The sequence below is a fragment of the Coturnix japonica genome, chromosome 21, assembly GCF_054131305.1.
Source record: "Coturnix japonica strain WE chromosome 21, WE-NBRP24, whole genome shotgun sequence".
In the NCBI taxonomy this organism is placed as follows: Eukaryota; Metazoa; Chordata; class Aves; order Galliformes; family Phasianidae; genus Coturnix; species Coturnix japonica.
Window position 1 is genome coordinate 6,859,809 of NC_140683.1, and position 16,625 is coordinate 6,876,433.

The 16,625-nt window shown below is 45.2% G+C and overlaps 1 protein-coding gene across 13 annotated transcripts in view; it reads right to left on the reverse strand.

The window, feature by feature from the left end:
• FUBP3 (far upstream element binding protein 3) overlaps positions 1-15,723 on the reverse strand; it is a 36,913-nt gene extending 21,190 nt beyond the window's left edge. For 5 of the 13 annotated variants that reach the window (XR_014936170.1, XR_014936171.1, XM_015879355.2 and 2 more), the window contains exons 1-5: positions 15,578-15,723; positions 8,705-8,810; positions 3,133-3,183; positions 2,613-2,646; positions 1,253-1,302 (exon numbers count right to left, since the gene is read on the reverse strand). Coding sequence is in view for 10 of the 13 variants with exons in the window: in XM_015879355.2 (XP_015734841.2) it covers positions 1,253-1,302; positions 2,613-2,646; positions 3,133-3,183; positions 8,705-8,810; positions 15,578-15,664 (328 nt within the window). In the remaining 3 variants the exon portion in view is untranslated. Of the gene's footprint in view, positions 1-1,252; positions 1,303-2,612; positions 2,647-3,132; positions 3,184-8,704; positions 8,811-10,567; positions 10,641-15,577 lie in introns of those variants that run through there. The other 8 variants (XR_014936169.1, XM_085520935.1, XM_015879354.3 and 5 more) reach the window with 4 other exon arrangements.
• Positions 15,724-16,625: the final 902 nt, after the last annotated feature.

A 16,625-nucleotide genomic window follows, 5' to 3' on the forward strand; every position in this document is an offset into this window, starting at 1 on the left:
AGCTACAGACTTTTGCTTTTCTATCAGTTGTTTCACAAACAGACACACTGAGGAGAGACAGTGTGCACCTATCACCACTTATATCCTTTGCAGACTGCAAAAGAGCAGAACTGTCAAGTTAAACAGGTATGCCTGGCTCAAGGTGCTCCAGCAGGAGAACCTCCCAGCCCTCCCTGGAGGTGTTCAAGGCCAGGTTGGACGGGGCCCTGGGCAGCCTGGTCCAGTATTAAATGTGGAGGTTGGCGGCCTTGCCTGTGGCAGATGGTTGGAACTTAATGACCCTCGAGGTCCCTTCCAACCTAAGCCATTCCATGAATCTATGAATCAGATCCCCTCTCTCACACCTGGCTGCTGCTGAACCAGGATTGTATTTAATACACGGATGATGCACCAATATGCAGGGTCCCACCTCATCCAGTCATAGAACCCTTCTGACTTCCCTTCCTCTATACACATGGTACCAGGATGGATAAATAAAGAGGGTTGGTGTGAGGACAGATTTCCTTCTCAGGAATTTCAGAGTTACAGTTTGACAGTGTAAATTTGGGATGAGGCTTCACACCACCCTAAGGGGTAATTGGGCTGTTATTTTCTTTTTTACTCTCTGTATATCAAATTGGAAGAGATGCACAGATACGTAAGTGGAAGGGTAAATGCAATCTCTACAGTCACAACAGAAGGAGGATGGGTGCCACTGAAGGAAAGAGTATTGAACATCAAAAAGAAAAGAGGAATTAAAATAAAGCTTAGAAGAGAACAGCACCAAGAACAGAAGTCTAGGGAAAAAACCTCAGCTGAGCAATGCATACTGGCTGCGTTACCCTGCAGCAAAGGCATGGATGATTTAAAATTCTGCTTATCTTGCCTTGAGTCAAGTCTTGTTTTAACATTTAAATACTGTTTTCCTCCCTCACCTCCCACACCTTTGCATAGTCAAAAGTAAAATGTTTCAATGAGGGGAAATGAATTCGCTTTTGATATACTTATATAGCATGTTTAAGGAACAGAACGACTAGAGTTTCTGGTAGCCTGTACCATGCAGACTTTGTTCTCATTACTTTTTACACCAAGCTTTTCCATGCCATTTGCACATGGATTTTAAATGCAGATGATGTGATCCCCACAAAGAGAGCATCAGACAAGGCTCACCCAAAGCTAGCAAGCACAAACACTTGTGATCATGCCTTATCCTAGCAGAACATGCAGCATTCCTGCACAGAAGAACCATACCGAAAGCATGCAAGGTACTTACTAAATCCAACCATTTTATCAGGCACTTTGAAATCTTCTGTTATTACAGCCCTGAAAGGAAAGGAGGGGAAAAAAAAAAGAAATCGAATAGTCATTACAATGAACAGTTTAGAAGATGACAGAAGACGTGCTGTGGAAACAAGGCACAGCATAAGGCTCCTGCTCACACAGAAGTAAATACTGCATCACAATTAAAACTGTGTGTTTTGGAAGAGACCTTTAGGCCCTGCTTTATGTCCTGGCTGCAGAGACAACACACCTCGTTACTCCTACACTGAATATGTTTCTACCCTACCGTCTGTTATCATCAGTGGAAGAACCATTTAGTCATCCATGCTCCAGACAGATTTAAGAGAAAAACAGCAAAGCTCCTTCAATGTTTAGTCTTATACCTCCTAAGCTGCAGCCTCTGCCTGCTACTTTCTGATACGCTCTTGCCAGGAGACACTAACCAATGCCAATTTGAATGCCCCTTCTGATATTCAGATTTTCTTTCTCGCCTGCCTGTCCTTACAGTTCTTTCCTTTGGAATTTATAACAGCTGTCTCTGACCATCCTCACCATCTCAAGATTTCCCTATCTGCTGCTCTTTGGACTTTTTCAGCCTATCTGTGCCTAAACACATAGCGCTCAAAGCGATTTCCTAAGACCTGACTACAGTGAAGCACAGAGGAAATTCCTCATGGGGCTTTTGTTGGTCAATTCTCATATAAAACAACAACAAACACAGAACTTGCAAACTCTGTTTGCTGCCATATGCATTTCACACAGTTCGTACAGCAGTCTCAAAAGCAGTGCATAATACCCTGCACAAACATCACAGCAGAGCAGACAACGCTGCCCATGGTTTCTATTCAGCCCTACTGAGAAATCTACTTTTGTATTAGATGCTAATAGATGCTGTGCAACAACTCTCATTTGCTTCAGTCTCCCCACACCATCTTTGACAATCAAAGGAGTCAGACCAGGTCATACTACATTAACAAAACTGTATATTTATATATATCAATAAATCTACCTGCTTGTTTAACAGTTTTAAACTCTGTCAAAGTGCCAGTTTGCCCTTGTTTTTTTCTCCCATCCTTTTCTTCCCCGCTGGGCAGGAGAAGGAAAAGGAGAGAATTTATTCTGCTCGGTCCTACAAAGCTACAGGAATCAAATCCAAGTTTTACTTCAACTCTTCTTTCCTCCTAACAACAAATAGCTTTTAAAGGGTTTAGCAGAAGCCTCAGCCTGGAGAAAACCCAAGCTGACAGTTTCTCCACATTCCCAACCTCTGACTTCCTAACACTACTACAGATGGCGGATCAATAAACAATTAGAATTGATCAATAAATAATAAAACATAACCCACTGCTTACCTTTGATGTACCAGGGCCCCTAACTGGTTACCTACTGTGGCAGAGAGAGAAAAAAAGGGGAAAGAAAAAAAATCAAAGCATTAGCACGGATAAACTAACTTCATCCCTATAGAAAAAGAGTTCTTACCATTTCATCAAAAAAGAAAGAAAAGCAAAACAGTAATTTAGGTTCAGCAGCTGAAATGAATGCGTTATAGGGTACAAAACAGGAGGGGATTTCTTGATCAGCACACACCATAACCCAGTGTCCAGCTGAACACAGGATAGGGAATTGATCTGCGTCTCCCATGCTGAGAGTCATGGGAGAAAATCCTGCCTGCCCAAATCCAAATCCCCACAGCTAACCTCCCTCCTTCCCCATTTAAACCCACAGTGAAAAAAAGAGGAAGGGGGAGAGGTGGGACTGCAGGGGGAGAAAAGACACGTCAAGTGATCAGTATGTTCTACAAACAAACATAAAAGCTGAGCAGATTCGGAGATTTAGTCTAGGCAAACGGCATTGAAGATTGCTTGCACATACTTCTCTCTGTATCTCTTATCTGTGCTCCATGGAGCCCACTTACACGGAGACCTGTTAAAGGAAGAAGTCTGTTCAGAACCCTCGTGGCACCCAAACTCTACTTTTTTTCCCCCAACACGTTTGACTGATCACACACATTCCAGGCATATCTGCGATGTCAGCTGGCAGCCCGTTACCATTAGCAGTTATCTCCCAGCTGACAGCCCTCAGACAGACTTTTTCCCCCAGCCCCCACAGATTAGATCCTTCTTCCAAACCTTAATGGGGAAAATATCATTAGACCAACTCATGCAAAGTGGGAACACATGCCCTGCTGGGCTTCCTGCAGGACTTTGCCTGCAGCAAACCAGCTAAAAACCAGACCATTTGGTCCTAACAACCAGTTGAAGATTATATTGCATGCCTGGAGGGCACAAGTAGCGAAACAAATGGAACTGGCTAACAACATGTGAGCCGTGATAATAAAGATGCTGTTTCAAACTACCTTACAGCAACCTGCACATTCTTTGACCTGAAATAAATTGGCAATCAGCTGTCAGGGTTAGACAGCGGATGCATCCCAGGCACAAAGAATCCGGTAGGAATAAAAAAGCCCCACAAAGTTTGTGGCCAAACACTCCAATAAAACAGACAAAGAGAGTCGATATCATATTTCTGTGGTGTGTCAATATCTCTATAATAGTTCAGGACCAAAATATCGACAACATATATATTTTATTACTCTCTCCAGCTCAGCAATGAGACAACTGTTGCATTATTGACGCTGTTAGATTTGCCTTTGCATATTCTCACCCTGAATATAAAAAGCTCTAATTTGATAACTATCAATGCTGTAGCTGGAAAAGGTGGCTGATGTAATGGGGGATGTTTGCTCTTGCTGATAAGCTGCTGCTGCAGAGTTGAGCAAATGCGATCAAACAAATCCAGAATCTCAGCACCCTGCCCCAACCAGCACTCAGGTGTATTGCTGCCAAGAGCAATAGGTCTGCAGGACAGGAGCAGGTCATTTGGCACCCCAAGGTGTGGGAAGAAGCTCTCCTAACGCTCAGCAGTATTTAAACAACCATTTCGCATTTGGATTCACCTCAGCAGATCTCATTGCAGTCTCTTACACTGCAGTTGCAGCCCACAAATTATGAGATGGATACGCATCCTATAATCACATCCCAAAGTTCATGCAAGGAACAGAAGAGCCATCATTTTGTAACACCAGAAGACAGCTTCCCAGAGGAAAACTGCACGAGCATGAGAAGCTGAATCAGGCAGACAGATAGCGCACCTACTTTATATACATTTATTGAAGCAATTTGATAAAAGCAAATGAAGCCGCAGTAATTAAAGCAGGAGACCATTCCCTCTGCACACAGACAGCCTCCAGGAGCCGTGAAGCAGAGCAGGTGGAGAAAGCTGGCGCGACTTGCTTTAAGTCAGATACGATTTCTCTCTATTTGCAGGGAAAAAAGATTGCTGTGGCTCCTCGTCTCACCAATCTGAGGTTTAATTCCTCCCCTAAAATGCCCATTTTGCTGTGAAAGATGAAGCTAATAGAGAGGCAAGGCTGGGGCAGCACATGCCTGCTGCAGCACCAAAGCTGCCATCCCGTTCCCCCACCTCCCTCCTCTTGCTGGGGAGGGAGCTGAACTCTGACAAGCCACGTCCACGTTTCCCCCTTTTTACATCTATCGAGTACAATTTAACTGTAACTGCAGTCATTTTACTGCAAATAAGGAAAAATACTGAATAAAACAAGCACAATTTCCCGTTAATGGCACCTGCTGGTTGATAACTCTTCACTCTTCCTTAGGCTTCACCTTTAACTGAATTCTACCTAACAGACACTCTAAACAAATGCAGATTTTTTTTTCCACCCCACAGAACAGAGCAGTGCCTCCCACTAAATTAACGTGCATGATAGGAATATACAATGTCATCGAGGATATCCTCGTGGCTAGAACAAAACCAGAGTGCTCCTGGAAAGCAGTGGAATGGGGCTGCACTTCACACTTCGGAACCCAAATTGGATCATCATAAACTTCAGAAAGCTGCAAGAAAGGTAATAATTACTGGAGTTGTTGTTCAGCCTTAAATATTGGCAGGTGTTTAATTTAATGGTCGAAACCAGTTTTCCTGCCTGTCTTCCTTGTGAATCTCTATAGAGAATGCTTGCACCTTTAGACTGTCTTATTAGAGACGTGAGCAGTTTTGAACAACGCTGCCATTTCGTGCAGCACACAAAGCCTTTGCCAAGAGGATTTCTGTTACCTGGTCATGCTGCTGATGCGTCAAAGAGCATCCCTGCTAACTTCTGTTAGGAAGACAGGAATAAGATTTCTTCGTGCCCATGAAAACATGTTGGAGCTATGCAAGGATCACGTGTGTTTGAGTCCCCAGGCTTTAACACAATCAGGTTCTATTAGAACAAAACCTATCTGGATGTACCACAGAGGCCTGGGGAAGGCAGGGGGGAGGTGGCGTGGGGCTTCTCCAAGGTCTTGTCTTTGTTTCCCCAGGCTCAAAGGGTGCTTCAGCCTTCAACTACAGCACTGCTGCTGAACCCGAGCTACATCACTGGAAGCATCTTCAAAGCAATCCAGAACAGCGCACACAAAGGCTGATGCTGAGGGTTCTGGCAATCACTGTCTTTCTGGCAGACAAGACCCCTGCTTCCTTTGAAGCAAAGCAAGCTGCTTCTTTGAGGTTGGTTTAGCCTAAAATAAACTTATTAAATTGTGCTAACTAGAAACTAGATGGACACATTCATTTGGATGGAGACCAGGAGCTGCTGCTGGCCATGGATAGGAGGTGCCAGGATCTATTCTCAGCAGCAAACCACAGGCAAGATGCCACTGGATCTTGGAGGGACCCCATCTCAGTGGTCCTCTTTTCCCCCTCTGGAAACATCCTTCAAAATGCAAGGAAAAAAAACATAATAGTTCTCAAACTTTATCTAATACCAGTAGGCCGGGTCACCAGGGTCAGCCCCAGCAGCTATTTGTTTTTGATGAATGTTACATTAAGGGAAATGCAAAAGGAACTCACGCTGTCTGGCCTCCAATACTATGACAAGTCTATTTTTCCTGGAAATGCTCTAAAAGCAGCTGAATTTGTTTTGACCAGCGCACTGTCATCCTGTCTTAAGACCACTTCCTAAGCTGACATCAATCAGCCGCGCCAGCAGCTGTTTACAAAAATGGACAGGCAGAATTAGATATCCCTGAAAGCCAGACAGTTCTCTTGTCACCTTAAATACTCTCATATTCTCTCAATCCATTTTTCCAGTGGTCTGAGGAACACAAGTAATTTTTTAACAGCTACACAGGGCTAAGGGAGCAGTGAGAGCCGTATGTAGCCATGAGCACACAGCGTACAGAGGTAAACAAACAAGATTTACCACCACATTTGCTTTCAAGCTATCTGGAGTAGCAGAACATATCCAGTCCTCCACGCCATAACATTTCCAAAGCACGCATGAAGACAGAACCCCTCTCCTCTTGATGACGATGGCCCCAAACCATAGCTCAGAGCAGGAGATGCAGCAAAGTGTGGGCATGAGGTCCTGATTCCCCTTGTTGGCAGTAAAAGATCGTCCAAATGGGAAGTGCTTTCTTAATCTGGAAGCTACAGAACCTACAGATGTATGTGAGGAACGCTCAGGAGTCCAGCCACTCTGGGAAGCTTTCGTAAAGCCAACCCCTGCTACGTGGGGCTGCCTATCACAGCACAAGGAACCAGAGGTAACATGCATTTACACTGCAGCCTGCGGCCGTATTGACATGGTTTGTGTCAACACAAACAAGGGTCAGCAAGTAATAGTGCTAACTGGTAAAAGTTTAAGTTCAAAGTCTAACCTGGGCTGTTATCAGGCATTAGAGCTATTTCATATATTAAAAAAAATGCATTTAATGACACCTTAAGAGGCTGGATTACTCACGTTCTGTCTGCTGAATCAATGAAAACAAACAGTAGGACTAATGTTCCAAGTAAATGGTTCCTTGAGGACTACATGTATTATTTCTCATATACAGACACTTATCCGAGTCAATCAGACAGCTCAGCAATCTTCAAATTTACACTGAATATTATTCAAGTCCGTAGCAAAATAGAACCTATTCACATCTCCTGCTCCAACAACGTTTCAGGAATGGAAGAAACATCTTAAGATGACACCCTTTGAAATAACGTCCATGATCAGACGTTTGCTTGAGAACTGCCTTAAGCAGAGATGAAGCTGAAAACTGATGGAAAGGAAAAGGCCAATACATGTTTGCAAACTGTTTCATTGCAGCTGGTGTAGCCGAGCAATTAGACCCACACTGAACACATCTGTTTGATCACAAAAAAACCCAGCAGGTTTCACTGCTCACTGCTGGACAGCCCAGCACCTTCCTATGCAGAAACCAGCACATAACCATACAGTGACGCTCCAAGCTCACACCTACCAACCCACACTTTCCCAAAACACTAAACTGAACAAGCAGCAACCTCTTGCTCAAATAGATCCAATGCCAGAGAACAAAGTGTGTTATGGCATATGTTCAGACAACAGCCATGTTTGTAAGCCAGAGGCTCCACATGAAAGCAGCTTCTCCTGTGCACCAGCACAAGAAGCAGACAGGCAGTATTTTTAGCCCTTGTCTTACACAGCTTTTTATCAAACGGAAAAGAAATCTTTTCAAAATGAAGTGCTGAGCTGAAGCTCCGCATATCTCCTCAGTACTCTTAAGTATATCTATGGAGGAAAGAACCAACCTGCAGGGCTATCTTAGAAATACTAGGAGAGAAAGAGATGACTAACAGCGAGCAATTTGTGTCTAAGCAGCAGCAGGTACCACAGTGCAGACATTCTTCTTGTCACAGTGCACATTAGATTTGTAATAGCAGAAAACATCCATTCTAACATTGCTTCTTCCCCAAGACCAGAAACAGATTGTTTGCTTTACACGTGTAACAACTCAAACAACTCATTATGTTTAGCAGAATTACCCCAGTAAATTATTCATTGGTTGCAGTCAACATTAAATGCTTCAGAGATTTAAGAAGAATAGTCATGAATATTACGTTTAATATAAGAAATTTCCTTCAAACTCAGATCAACTTGCGTCAGCACTGTTTTACCTTAAAATCCATGTGCAAGGCAAAGCAAAGGGAACATGACATCCACTCAGCTGCTGTGCTGTGACTCATGGAAAGAAGCAGCAGGAATACTGCTCCTATACACTGCATGAACTCAGAAAGCGAGGGACATCTTGCCCATGTGTTCCTGGTATCCTGCACACAGGCCCCAGCACAATCCCATGGAGTATCCTCCCCAGACGATCATGGGACAAGACTAACTACAAAATCAGTTTGCTAATCTCCAGAGTTCAAGAACTAAGAGAAGAATTGCTTCACATCACTATTATTAATGCCTATGAACCCAGTGCTACACGAGACTCAATAGCACAGGGAATCTTGCAAACAAATTCTATACACAACAAGTTGCATCAATTTCTGCCCTTAAAAAAAGACAGCTGCCACCACAGATGGATTTCAGAAGTGAATTCACAAGACTGATTAATCATACCCAGCTTACCTCCATCATCAAGGGGCCGTTTCTGCACTCCATAACCGTAAACTGATGGGTCCACGAGTGTTGTAGAATTATTCAAGTGAGGAATATCTCCAATTTTAGCAGCAATCTATAAAAATAGATGACAAAAACTCAGTTAGCATATTTGCAGTTTCAGCCACCGCAGCTACACATTCCTTCTTCCAACAAAGCATTTATCCCAGTCCAACAATCTCTTGGCTGCTATTTTCTACATAGATGGCTTTATAAAAGTCCTAGGAAAGCAGTGCTTTATTTGTAAAGTAAACAGCCTTCCACTTGGCTTTTGATATTTGTGTAATTAAGATTGCATTCACCCAGCTCCTCTTCATGAGTACGCATTTACTCCCTGTAATATTACATTCAGATTTGTTCATTCATTCAGCAGACAGCCGACAAATTAAAATCGAGTCCCCCAGCCTCGTCCTGGAGAAGCTGCCACCATCACAGCAGTGTAGGAAGACATACATTTCTGCTGCATTCATGCATACCCAGATACACAGCAATGCATAGTTGTACATCAGTGGGGGGTGAGGGGAGTGGAGGGAGAAGAATGTGCAAATACAAAGCACAAGGACAGGTTTGGTCAAAGGGATGGATCAGTATGTGTTTACTGTACGAAGAATAAGCCAGTGGGCAAACTATCAGCCCAGAGTAAGTTTCTATTTCCTGCAGTATGAGCACGGCTAAGGCTGCCTGTGCTTCTGCTTCCAGCCCTTGGAGGAGTAACAGCCATTCTGGAGTGAGCTGGGAGGCAAGGAAGACACTGAGGGAGGAGACATTCAGGCATCACAAAATGCAAATAAAACAGGAGACACTCTGAGGCATCACTTAATACAAGCGAAACAGAGAGACAATTATACGAACTGATGAGACAGAGGTGAGCTCTTTGACCTGTTCTCCAGACTAACCAATGCAAGCCAAGTCTGAGAGCCAACCAGCTTTAGTAGCTCGACTAATACACCCTTCAGGGACGGGCAAACCATGGCCCCTCAGCACTCCTTGCCTACTCTGCTATAGTGCAGAACAAATATGTTGTGTGTTGTACAGCACTCAATTCCTTTTCCAGCACAAGGATCCTTGCTAGGAGTATGATCTTGCTTTATTACACCTAGCAGATCACCAGAGAAGAAGCAAAAGGAATAGACGAAAAAAGAGCATTTTACAAAGATAGGCTTTAAACGAAGGCGAGGGCAAACAACAAACATAACTGAAGGTGTCTCTAAAATTCAGTTTTACTGCAACAAAAAGACATCCACAGTAATTCTGGCTGTTGACACTATCAACTGCTGCAGCGGAATAAACAACTGCACAAGATGTAGAACCACAGGGTAGTGAAAAATGCTATATGAAATAACCTTGGAAGATTGAGGGCACTGCTTTTAGAAAGAATAGAAAATATTCTCGATGCCTTGTGTGGATAGGGCTCCAAGTTTTGACCATTTTCTTGCATTCTGACCACTCCTTCCCATTCTCCTTTAGAAAGATAACAACTTGGTTTTAATCAAGTGCCAGGAGCTAGAGAATAAATCCTTCCTACTTTAACAGGACTTAAAACTAGTTTGGGATGAGCAACTGGAAACATAATGCTGGACCATTAAACCTACAGTGTGGCTGATCTAGACCCAAAAAAGGAAGTGCTGCTCAGCCATAACCCAGCACAAGGACAAGCTACACAGGGCACATTGCACATCAGCATCTCCAAGAATCAATAAGCTCAGAGAAACATACTTCTGAAGGCATGAAAACATACAAGCACTCGTCCATTCTGTACTAGGAAGCAGGAGGAGATGCCCTGCTCTTCTGTTGGATGCTGCACTAAATCCATGCTTCCGGCCCCTGACTCACCTGCTTCCCCCTTGTTTGGGATGCAGAGGACTTTAATGAAGGTACAAAGAGCAGAGATACTTCCTGACTATTTCAATGCTGAAAAGGAGATTAAAAAAAACAAACAAGGTTTTACAATAAACCATTGACAGCTTCAACATCGTAACTTACAATCCAAACGTATGCCACTGAGCTGTAGTCAAGTAGAATGCACCCTGGCAGAATATTTGATTTTAATTTGTGAAATCCCTTAAAAGATACTGAGGGAAAAAAAAAAACAAACAGAAACTGCTGATAGTTTGGAACTAAAATCACACGTCGCACTTGGACAGGGAAGAAAAGGCTGGCCTACAAACATGAAGCACGTAGGTGTGAATGAGCAGATCCTCATCACCAGAGCTGCCAACTCCTACAGCAGGAGAGCATTGCAAATCCCTTCTTGTGCTTCACACACAGCCATCACCCCAGCTCATGAGCCTCAAACATGGGGCCAAACAGGAGAGTCAAAGCAATTCTTGCACTATCAGCTTCTGGGATACGTGTATTTTTTTCCTTCCTTTATTGAAACTCACACCCTTATCTCCCAAGGCTCCCAGCTGCCCGGGATTACACGCAGACAACACGCCATCTCACTACAGTAGGGAAAACAGGCTGCAAAACTAAGAGTTAAGCTTTTCAAGTAGATATAACAGTTAAAATACATTTTAACTTCTTGTGTTCAGCTTCGAATGGGAACCTCCGTTTTTACTACAGCTTCAGCAGCGAGATAAGCACCAAAGTTAGAACATAGCAAAAGTAAGCAGACCTAGCCCTTATCTGCCTAAATGACCTTGAGTAATGTACTGCAAGCTGCTGCTCCACATTGCTTTTGCCCCTCTGCATGTCAGTGGCTTTTTTTTTTAACCCAGTACATCCATTTTGTTAAGCTCTGAAATACTCTGAAGAAAGCATCGCTAGCACACAACTGTTTCTACATATACCCCCCTAAGTAAAGCCCCCTAATGAACAATTTAATGGGCAGAGCATAGAGCTGAGCTATAAGATTGCAATGGTAAAGCCAAGAAAATCGAATTAAATAAGACTTGCTTGAGGTGTCCTTCCTTCTATAACTTTAACACCCTTTAAAAGAGGTTTAATGTCCAGACTCTTAAGACTCAGCCACCAGGATCTGCAGAATTCAGCTTTCAAAAAAGGGCCTGGCTTCCAGGAAAAACCTCTCCCTGCTGCCCTGCAAAACAGCAGCAACCGATCACATCAGCCATTCTAGATAGGAGCAGGATATAGAATGAGAAGCAGCGTCACCTGGCCCTGCACACAGTTACAGCACTTCTGCCACTCTTCCCACTCAAACAGAACACTTGCACGACAGCCGTACCCCCAGAGCTCTGTAGGAAGCAGTAAAACCATCCACGCTCAGTTTAGTTTCAGGTCACAGGTGGTTTTCCTAAATATTTTTGCCAACTTACAAAGACGTAAATCTGGCTGAAGATGATCTGCAAAAGCACCCCTAAAGAAGAGTAAGTCTTACAATCTCTCTCCAAAGGGAATCAGGAGTTGGAGCCTGAGACTAGAAAGGAACGTACACACACAACCCACTGACTCACAGTAAGATTCAGGCCACTTCATCCATGTTGAAGGTACCCAAGATCAGCCACTGCAGGCTGCTAAGCCACAGCCTTTCTTCATCACTGCTGGAAACCCAGATTCAGGGTACATATGGCAGGTTACAAGAATCCATACCAAAGGAATCACTAATGCACACCTTGTACAGATAATGAGACTGCTCAGGAGAGAAGATAAGAATCAAACAAGATGCTGTTCTGTCAGTGAGAGCTAAACCCAAGGACAGTCCAACAGAAATCAATTCTTATCCAAAGTACTGGCAGCTGTGCTTTTGTGTGTGTGTGATCCCACTACTTGAGAGGGGAACAAACATCCTTCCCCACTCTCCAACCCCAAAATGTCTCAGTAAAAAGCTACCACACCTGGGAGCAGCTGCCCTCACGTACAGATCAGTCACCATTTACAACCCATAAACTAACCCACTCACTTAAGATACGGTGTGGAAGATGCAGAATAGACTGTCTCAAAGCTCTAGCATTCACTTGTGAAAGTCTTCTTTGGTATATCTCAAGTATTTAAGCACTACAGATGTCTCACTGCCACATCAGCTCACATCTCAGTTACTGTGATTGATCAGGAAAGTCTTCTCTGTCCTGAATTATTTAGTTATTACTAACTAAGCACAGTGTACCGCAGCTCAAGTTTACTGTAATGGCTCTCATGAGAATTGAATTTAGTAGATTTGATTACTAGTTTTAAGTGCAAGCTTAAGCTTTGAAATAATGCAAAGATCAGATCAGAGATGCCAGTCCAAACCAGGAAGCAAGAGGCAAGAGCTACAACCAACATTTTTCCCTCTGCTCCCACCCTTCTTAGAGCAAAAGTGATATTCTGAACAGCTACAATGGCCAGAAGCAATACAAAAACTGACATCCACATCCTGGACCATCAGGCAACCTGTTGCATTGAACAGTCAGTGAAAGCTCTGCCATCACCTCCAGAGAAACATCAGTTGCAACTGCCTCTGCAACACACCTGATTCCCAGCCAGGAAGTGACACTGCAGAGGCAGCAATGGAAACAGCTGCCTGCAAAGCACTTGGCAATGATGTTTCTCATCCTACAAATGCTAACAAAATAAAACAACATTCAACAGGCAGCATACAACACACAGCACGAGAACATAGGCCACTGCGCTCCCAAGAACACAAACAGAGAGCAGTTTTCTCAACAGACTTGTATCCAGAATGAAAGGAGCATGAAAGCTGCTGTTCTGCAGTGCCTGACCTGAAGCTGACAGCTATGAGGATTTTAAAGCATTTCAGATCAGATCAGACTAACTTTGGTTGTGTGCTGGGAGAAATCCAAAATATTCAAGTATAACAGACTTGAAAAGATCAGCAAAATCAGAGTCAATAGAGTATCAAAGAATTCTTTATCTTCTCCACGTGTCAACACAAGACCTACAAGCATGATAAACAGCAGCCACAGAGCACTGATGTGACTTAGTTTTCAGCCAGCACTGCCTTAGCCTAACACAGCCCAAGATATCCCACCTTCACACTTAACCTGTTACTGATCAGACAGGTGGTATATAACGTGGTACTTCCAACACAGATCAGCAAGTAATTGATTTTCTTGTGTACACACAAGTTATTGATAGATTATTCAACTGCCAGCAAGCACTTATATTATCAAAACTCAATGACATTACTGTAAAGAGAGGCCTTTAGTTACAGATGATCAAGACAAGCACACCTTGCAAATTAACTGCACCAAGCTGAGGTAATAGGAAAGCTTTCAGATAGTGCACACTGTCAAGGCCATGATGCTGCATTAGCCACTGAAAGAAGGGATGCGCTCGGCCTCACCTGGGAGGCAGCTACCACAACCCGCCTACTGAAACGCTTTTGTTAAGAAGCAAATGAGCAGATGAAGGGCAAACTGGCTTGGGAGTCCTTCTGGGAAGGCGCAGGGTGTTCCTCTGGAACAGCGAGTGCCTCTGTACGCTTTGCTGCAGACTGTGCAGAACAGGATTTGCTGGCACACTGATTCACAAGTGAGCCGCAAGCGACTGTAAGTGACTCGAGTCCCACCAGAGCAACTGCTTGAAAGGTCCTAGGGTCCGCATTAGTTTCTTCAAAGTTTCTCATTTAAGTGAGAAAAGCAAGTGTGGGAAACAGGAGATACTTGCCACCTGGCCTGCAACATTAGAAAGAGTCAAGTCAGTCTTCCAGCACCAGGCCTGGCATTTGGTTGTATCACACTTTGTTACAGTGTGTTTAACTGAGCGCAGGTGGAGGGCAGCTCGGTCACAGCTGGGACATCCAACGTGAGAGGAACAGAGCACAAACCACAGCAAATCCTCAGCACATCCATGCAGCGGGGCTACAGCTACTCATCCCCAAAGCCCCTTTATACAAAGTGAGACACAGACAGTCAGCAGACAACCCACCTTGTGCACAGAGCTGCTGATGGCTGCATGTCACACAGAATCACAGAATGACCCGGGTTGGAAGGGACCTCAAGGATCATGTAGTTCCAACCCCCTGCCTGGCAGGGCCACCAAACATACACCTTTACTAGATCAGGTTGCCCAGGGCCCCGTCCAACCTGGCCTTGAACACCTCCAAGGACGGGGCATCCACAACCTCCCTGGGCAGCCTGTTCCAGGGCCTAACCACTCTCCTAGTGAAGAACTTCCACCTAACATCCAACCTAAATCTTCCCTCTTTTAACTTAAAACCATTTCCCCGTGTCCTGCTATTGTCAGCCCTTTCCAAGTGTTTACTCCCCTCCTGGGAGTAAGTTCCCTTCAGGTACTGAAAGGCTGCAATGAGGTCACCCCGCAACCTTCTCTTCTCCAGGCTGAACAAACCCAACTCCCTCAGCCTGTCCTCATAGGGGAGGTGCTCCAGCCCCCTGATCATCTTCCTGTCCCTCCTCTGGACTCTTTCCAAAATCTCCATGTCTTTTTTGTACTGAGGGCTCCACACCTGGACACGGTACAACAGATGGAGCCTCACAAGAGCCGAGTAGAGAGGGACAATCACCTCCCTATCCCTGCTGACCACCCCTCTGCTGATGGAGCCCAGGATCCCATTTGCTTTCCGGGCTGCCAGAGCGCACTGCTGGCTCATGTTGAGTCTTTCATTCATCAGGACCCCCAGGTCCTTCTCAGCCGAGCTGCTCTCCAGGACCACTCCTCCCAGGTACCGGTTCATTCCAAGATAGAAAGCACAGCTCTTCCACACCGGGGCAGCTGCTGAGCCTCAATTCTAACCAAGGCCTCACTTACAACAGACTTACTCCATGCAGCTCCCAGGTTCCGAGGTCCCTAAACCCGACCGTGGCCTGAGCTCAGCGTGGCGGCGGCCCGGCCCCTCAGCTCGGCCCTGCGGCCTAGCAGCGCCCCGCGGCCTCCTCCCACCCCCCGGCCCTGCCCTGCCCGGCTCTGCCCGGCTCTCACCTGCCGGACCCTGTGCAAAGCATCGACGAATCCCTCGGGTTTGATCCCTACGGGAGCCGCGCTCTGTCCCTGCGCCAGCTCCGCCATGACACGAGCCCCGCGCCCGCCCGTTGACGCCGCCGCCGCGCCGTCCCGCCGCTCCGCCCGGGGACCCGCACCCGGAAAGGGAAAGAGCCCCCCACTTCCGGCGGAAATGGGCCTGGGGGGCGTGGCACGTGGAGGGCTGGTTGGGGGGGGGCGGTGGGTTGGTTGTCTGGCCGGGGTCCTTTATATGGTCCTTTATATGGTCCTTTATATGGTCCTTTATATGGTCCTTTATATGGTCCTTTTAAACCCAGGCCATTCTAAGATCCGTACCTGTGACCCCCCCCAGAGGTGAATGCTGCTCTAACAGCAGCCATCTCATCCCAGAGTTTCCCAAAGCTGCTGGAGCAGAGTGTTCAATTCAACAGTCAAACCATCATCCCAATGTTGGAAGTTCTTGCTGCTCTCCTTGGTTCTTCTTTGCTCTTCCCAGCATCATTTCCTCTTCTCCCATCATTGCAGATCTCACCCCTAAGCCAAAACCCCTATTTATATGGGGGCAGATCTCACCTCTAAGCAAAACAACCCTATTTATATGGGGGCAGATCTCACCTCTAAGCAAAAAACCCTATTTATATGGGGACTAGGGACGTGGCTTGACAATGGAAGGATTTACAACAACATGAATCTGCATCAACGGTATCTTTTATCCATGTTCTAGTGGTTGGCAGCCCAACCCACAGCAAGGGTTGGAGCCAGATGATCTTTAAGGTCCCTTCCAACCTACATCCTGTGATCCTATGAAATGGTTCTATGATCAAAGCAGTTTCTGTAGTCGTGGCAGATCTTCACGTCTCACTTTCTCATCTCACTGTTTTCCTATGGCAGGGATGGTCCAGGTGCCGGCTGCTTGGCAAAAGGTGTTTGGTTGACCCTAAGGAACATGAGCAAGATGTAAATCTCTGCAGGCAGATAGAGGAAGATGGAGCCCAGCAAAGCAAAGTAACAAGACATCAGGCAGCAG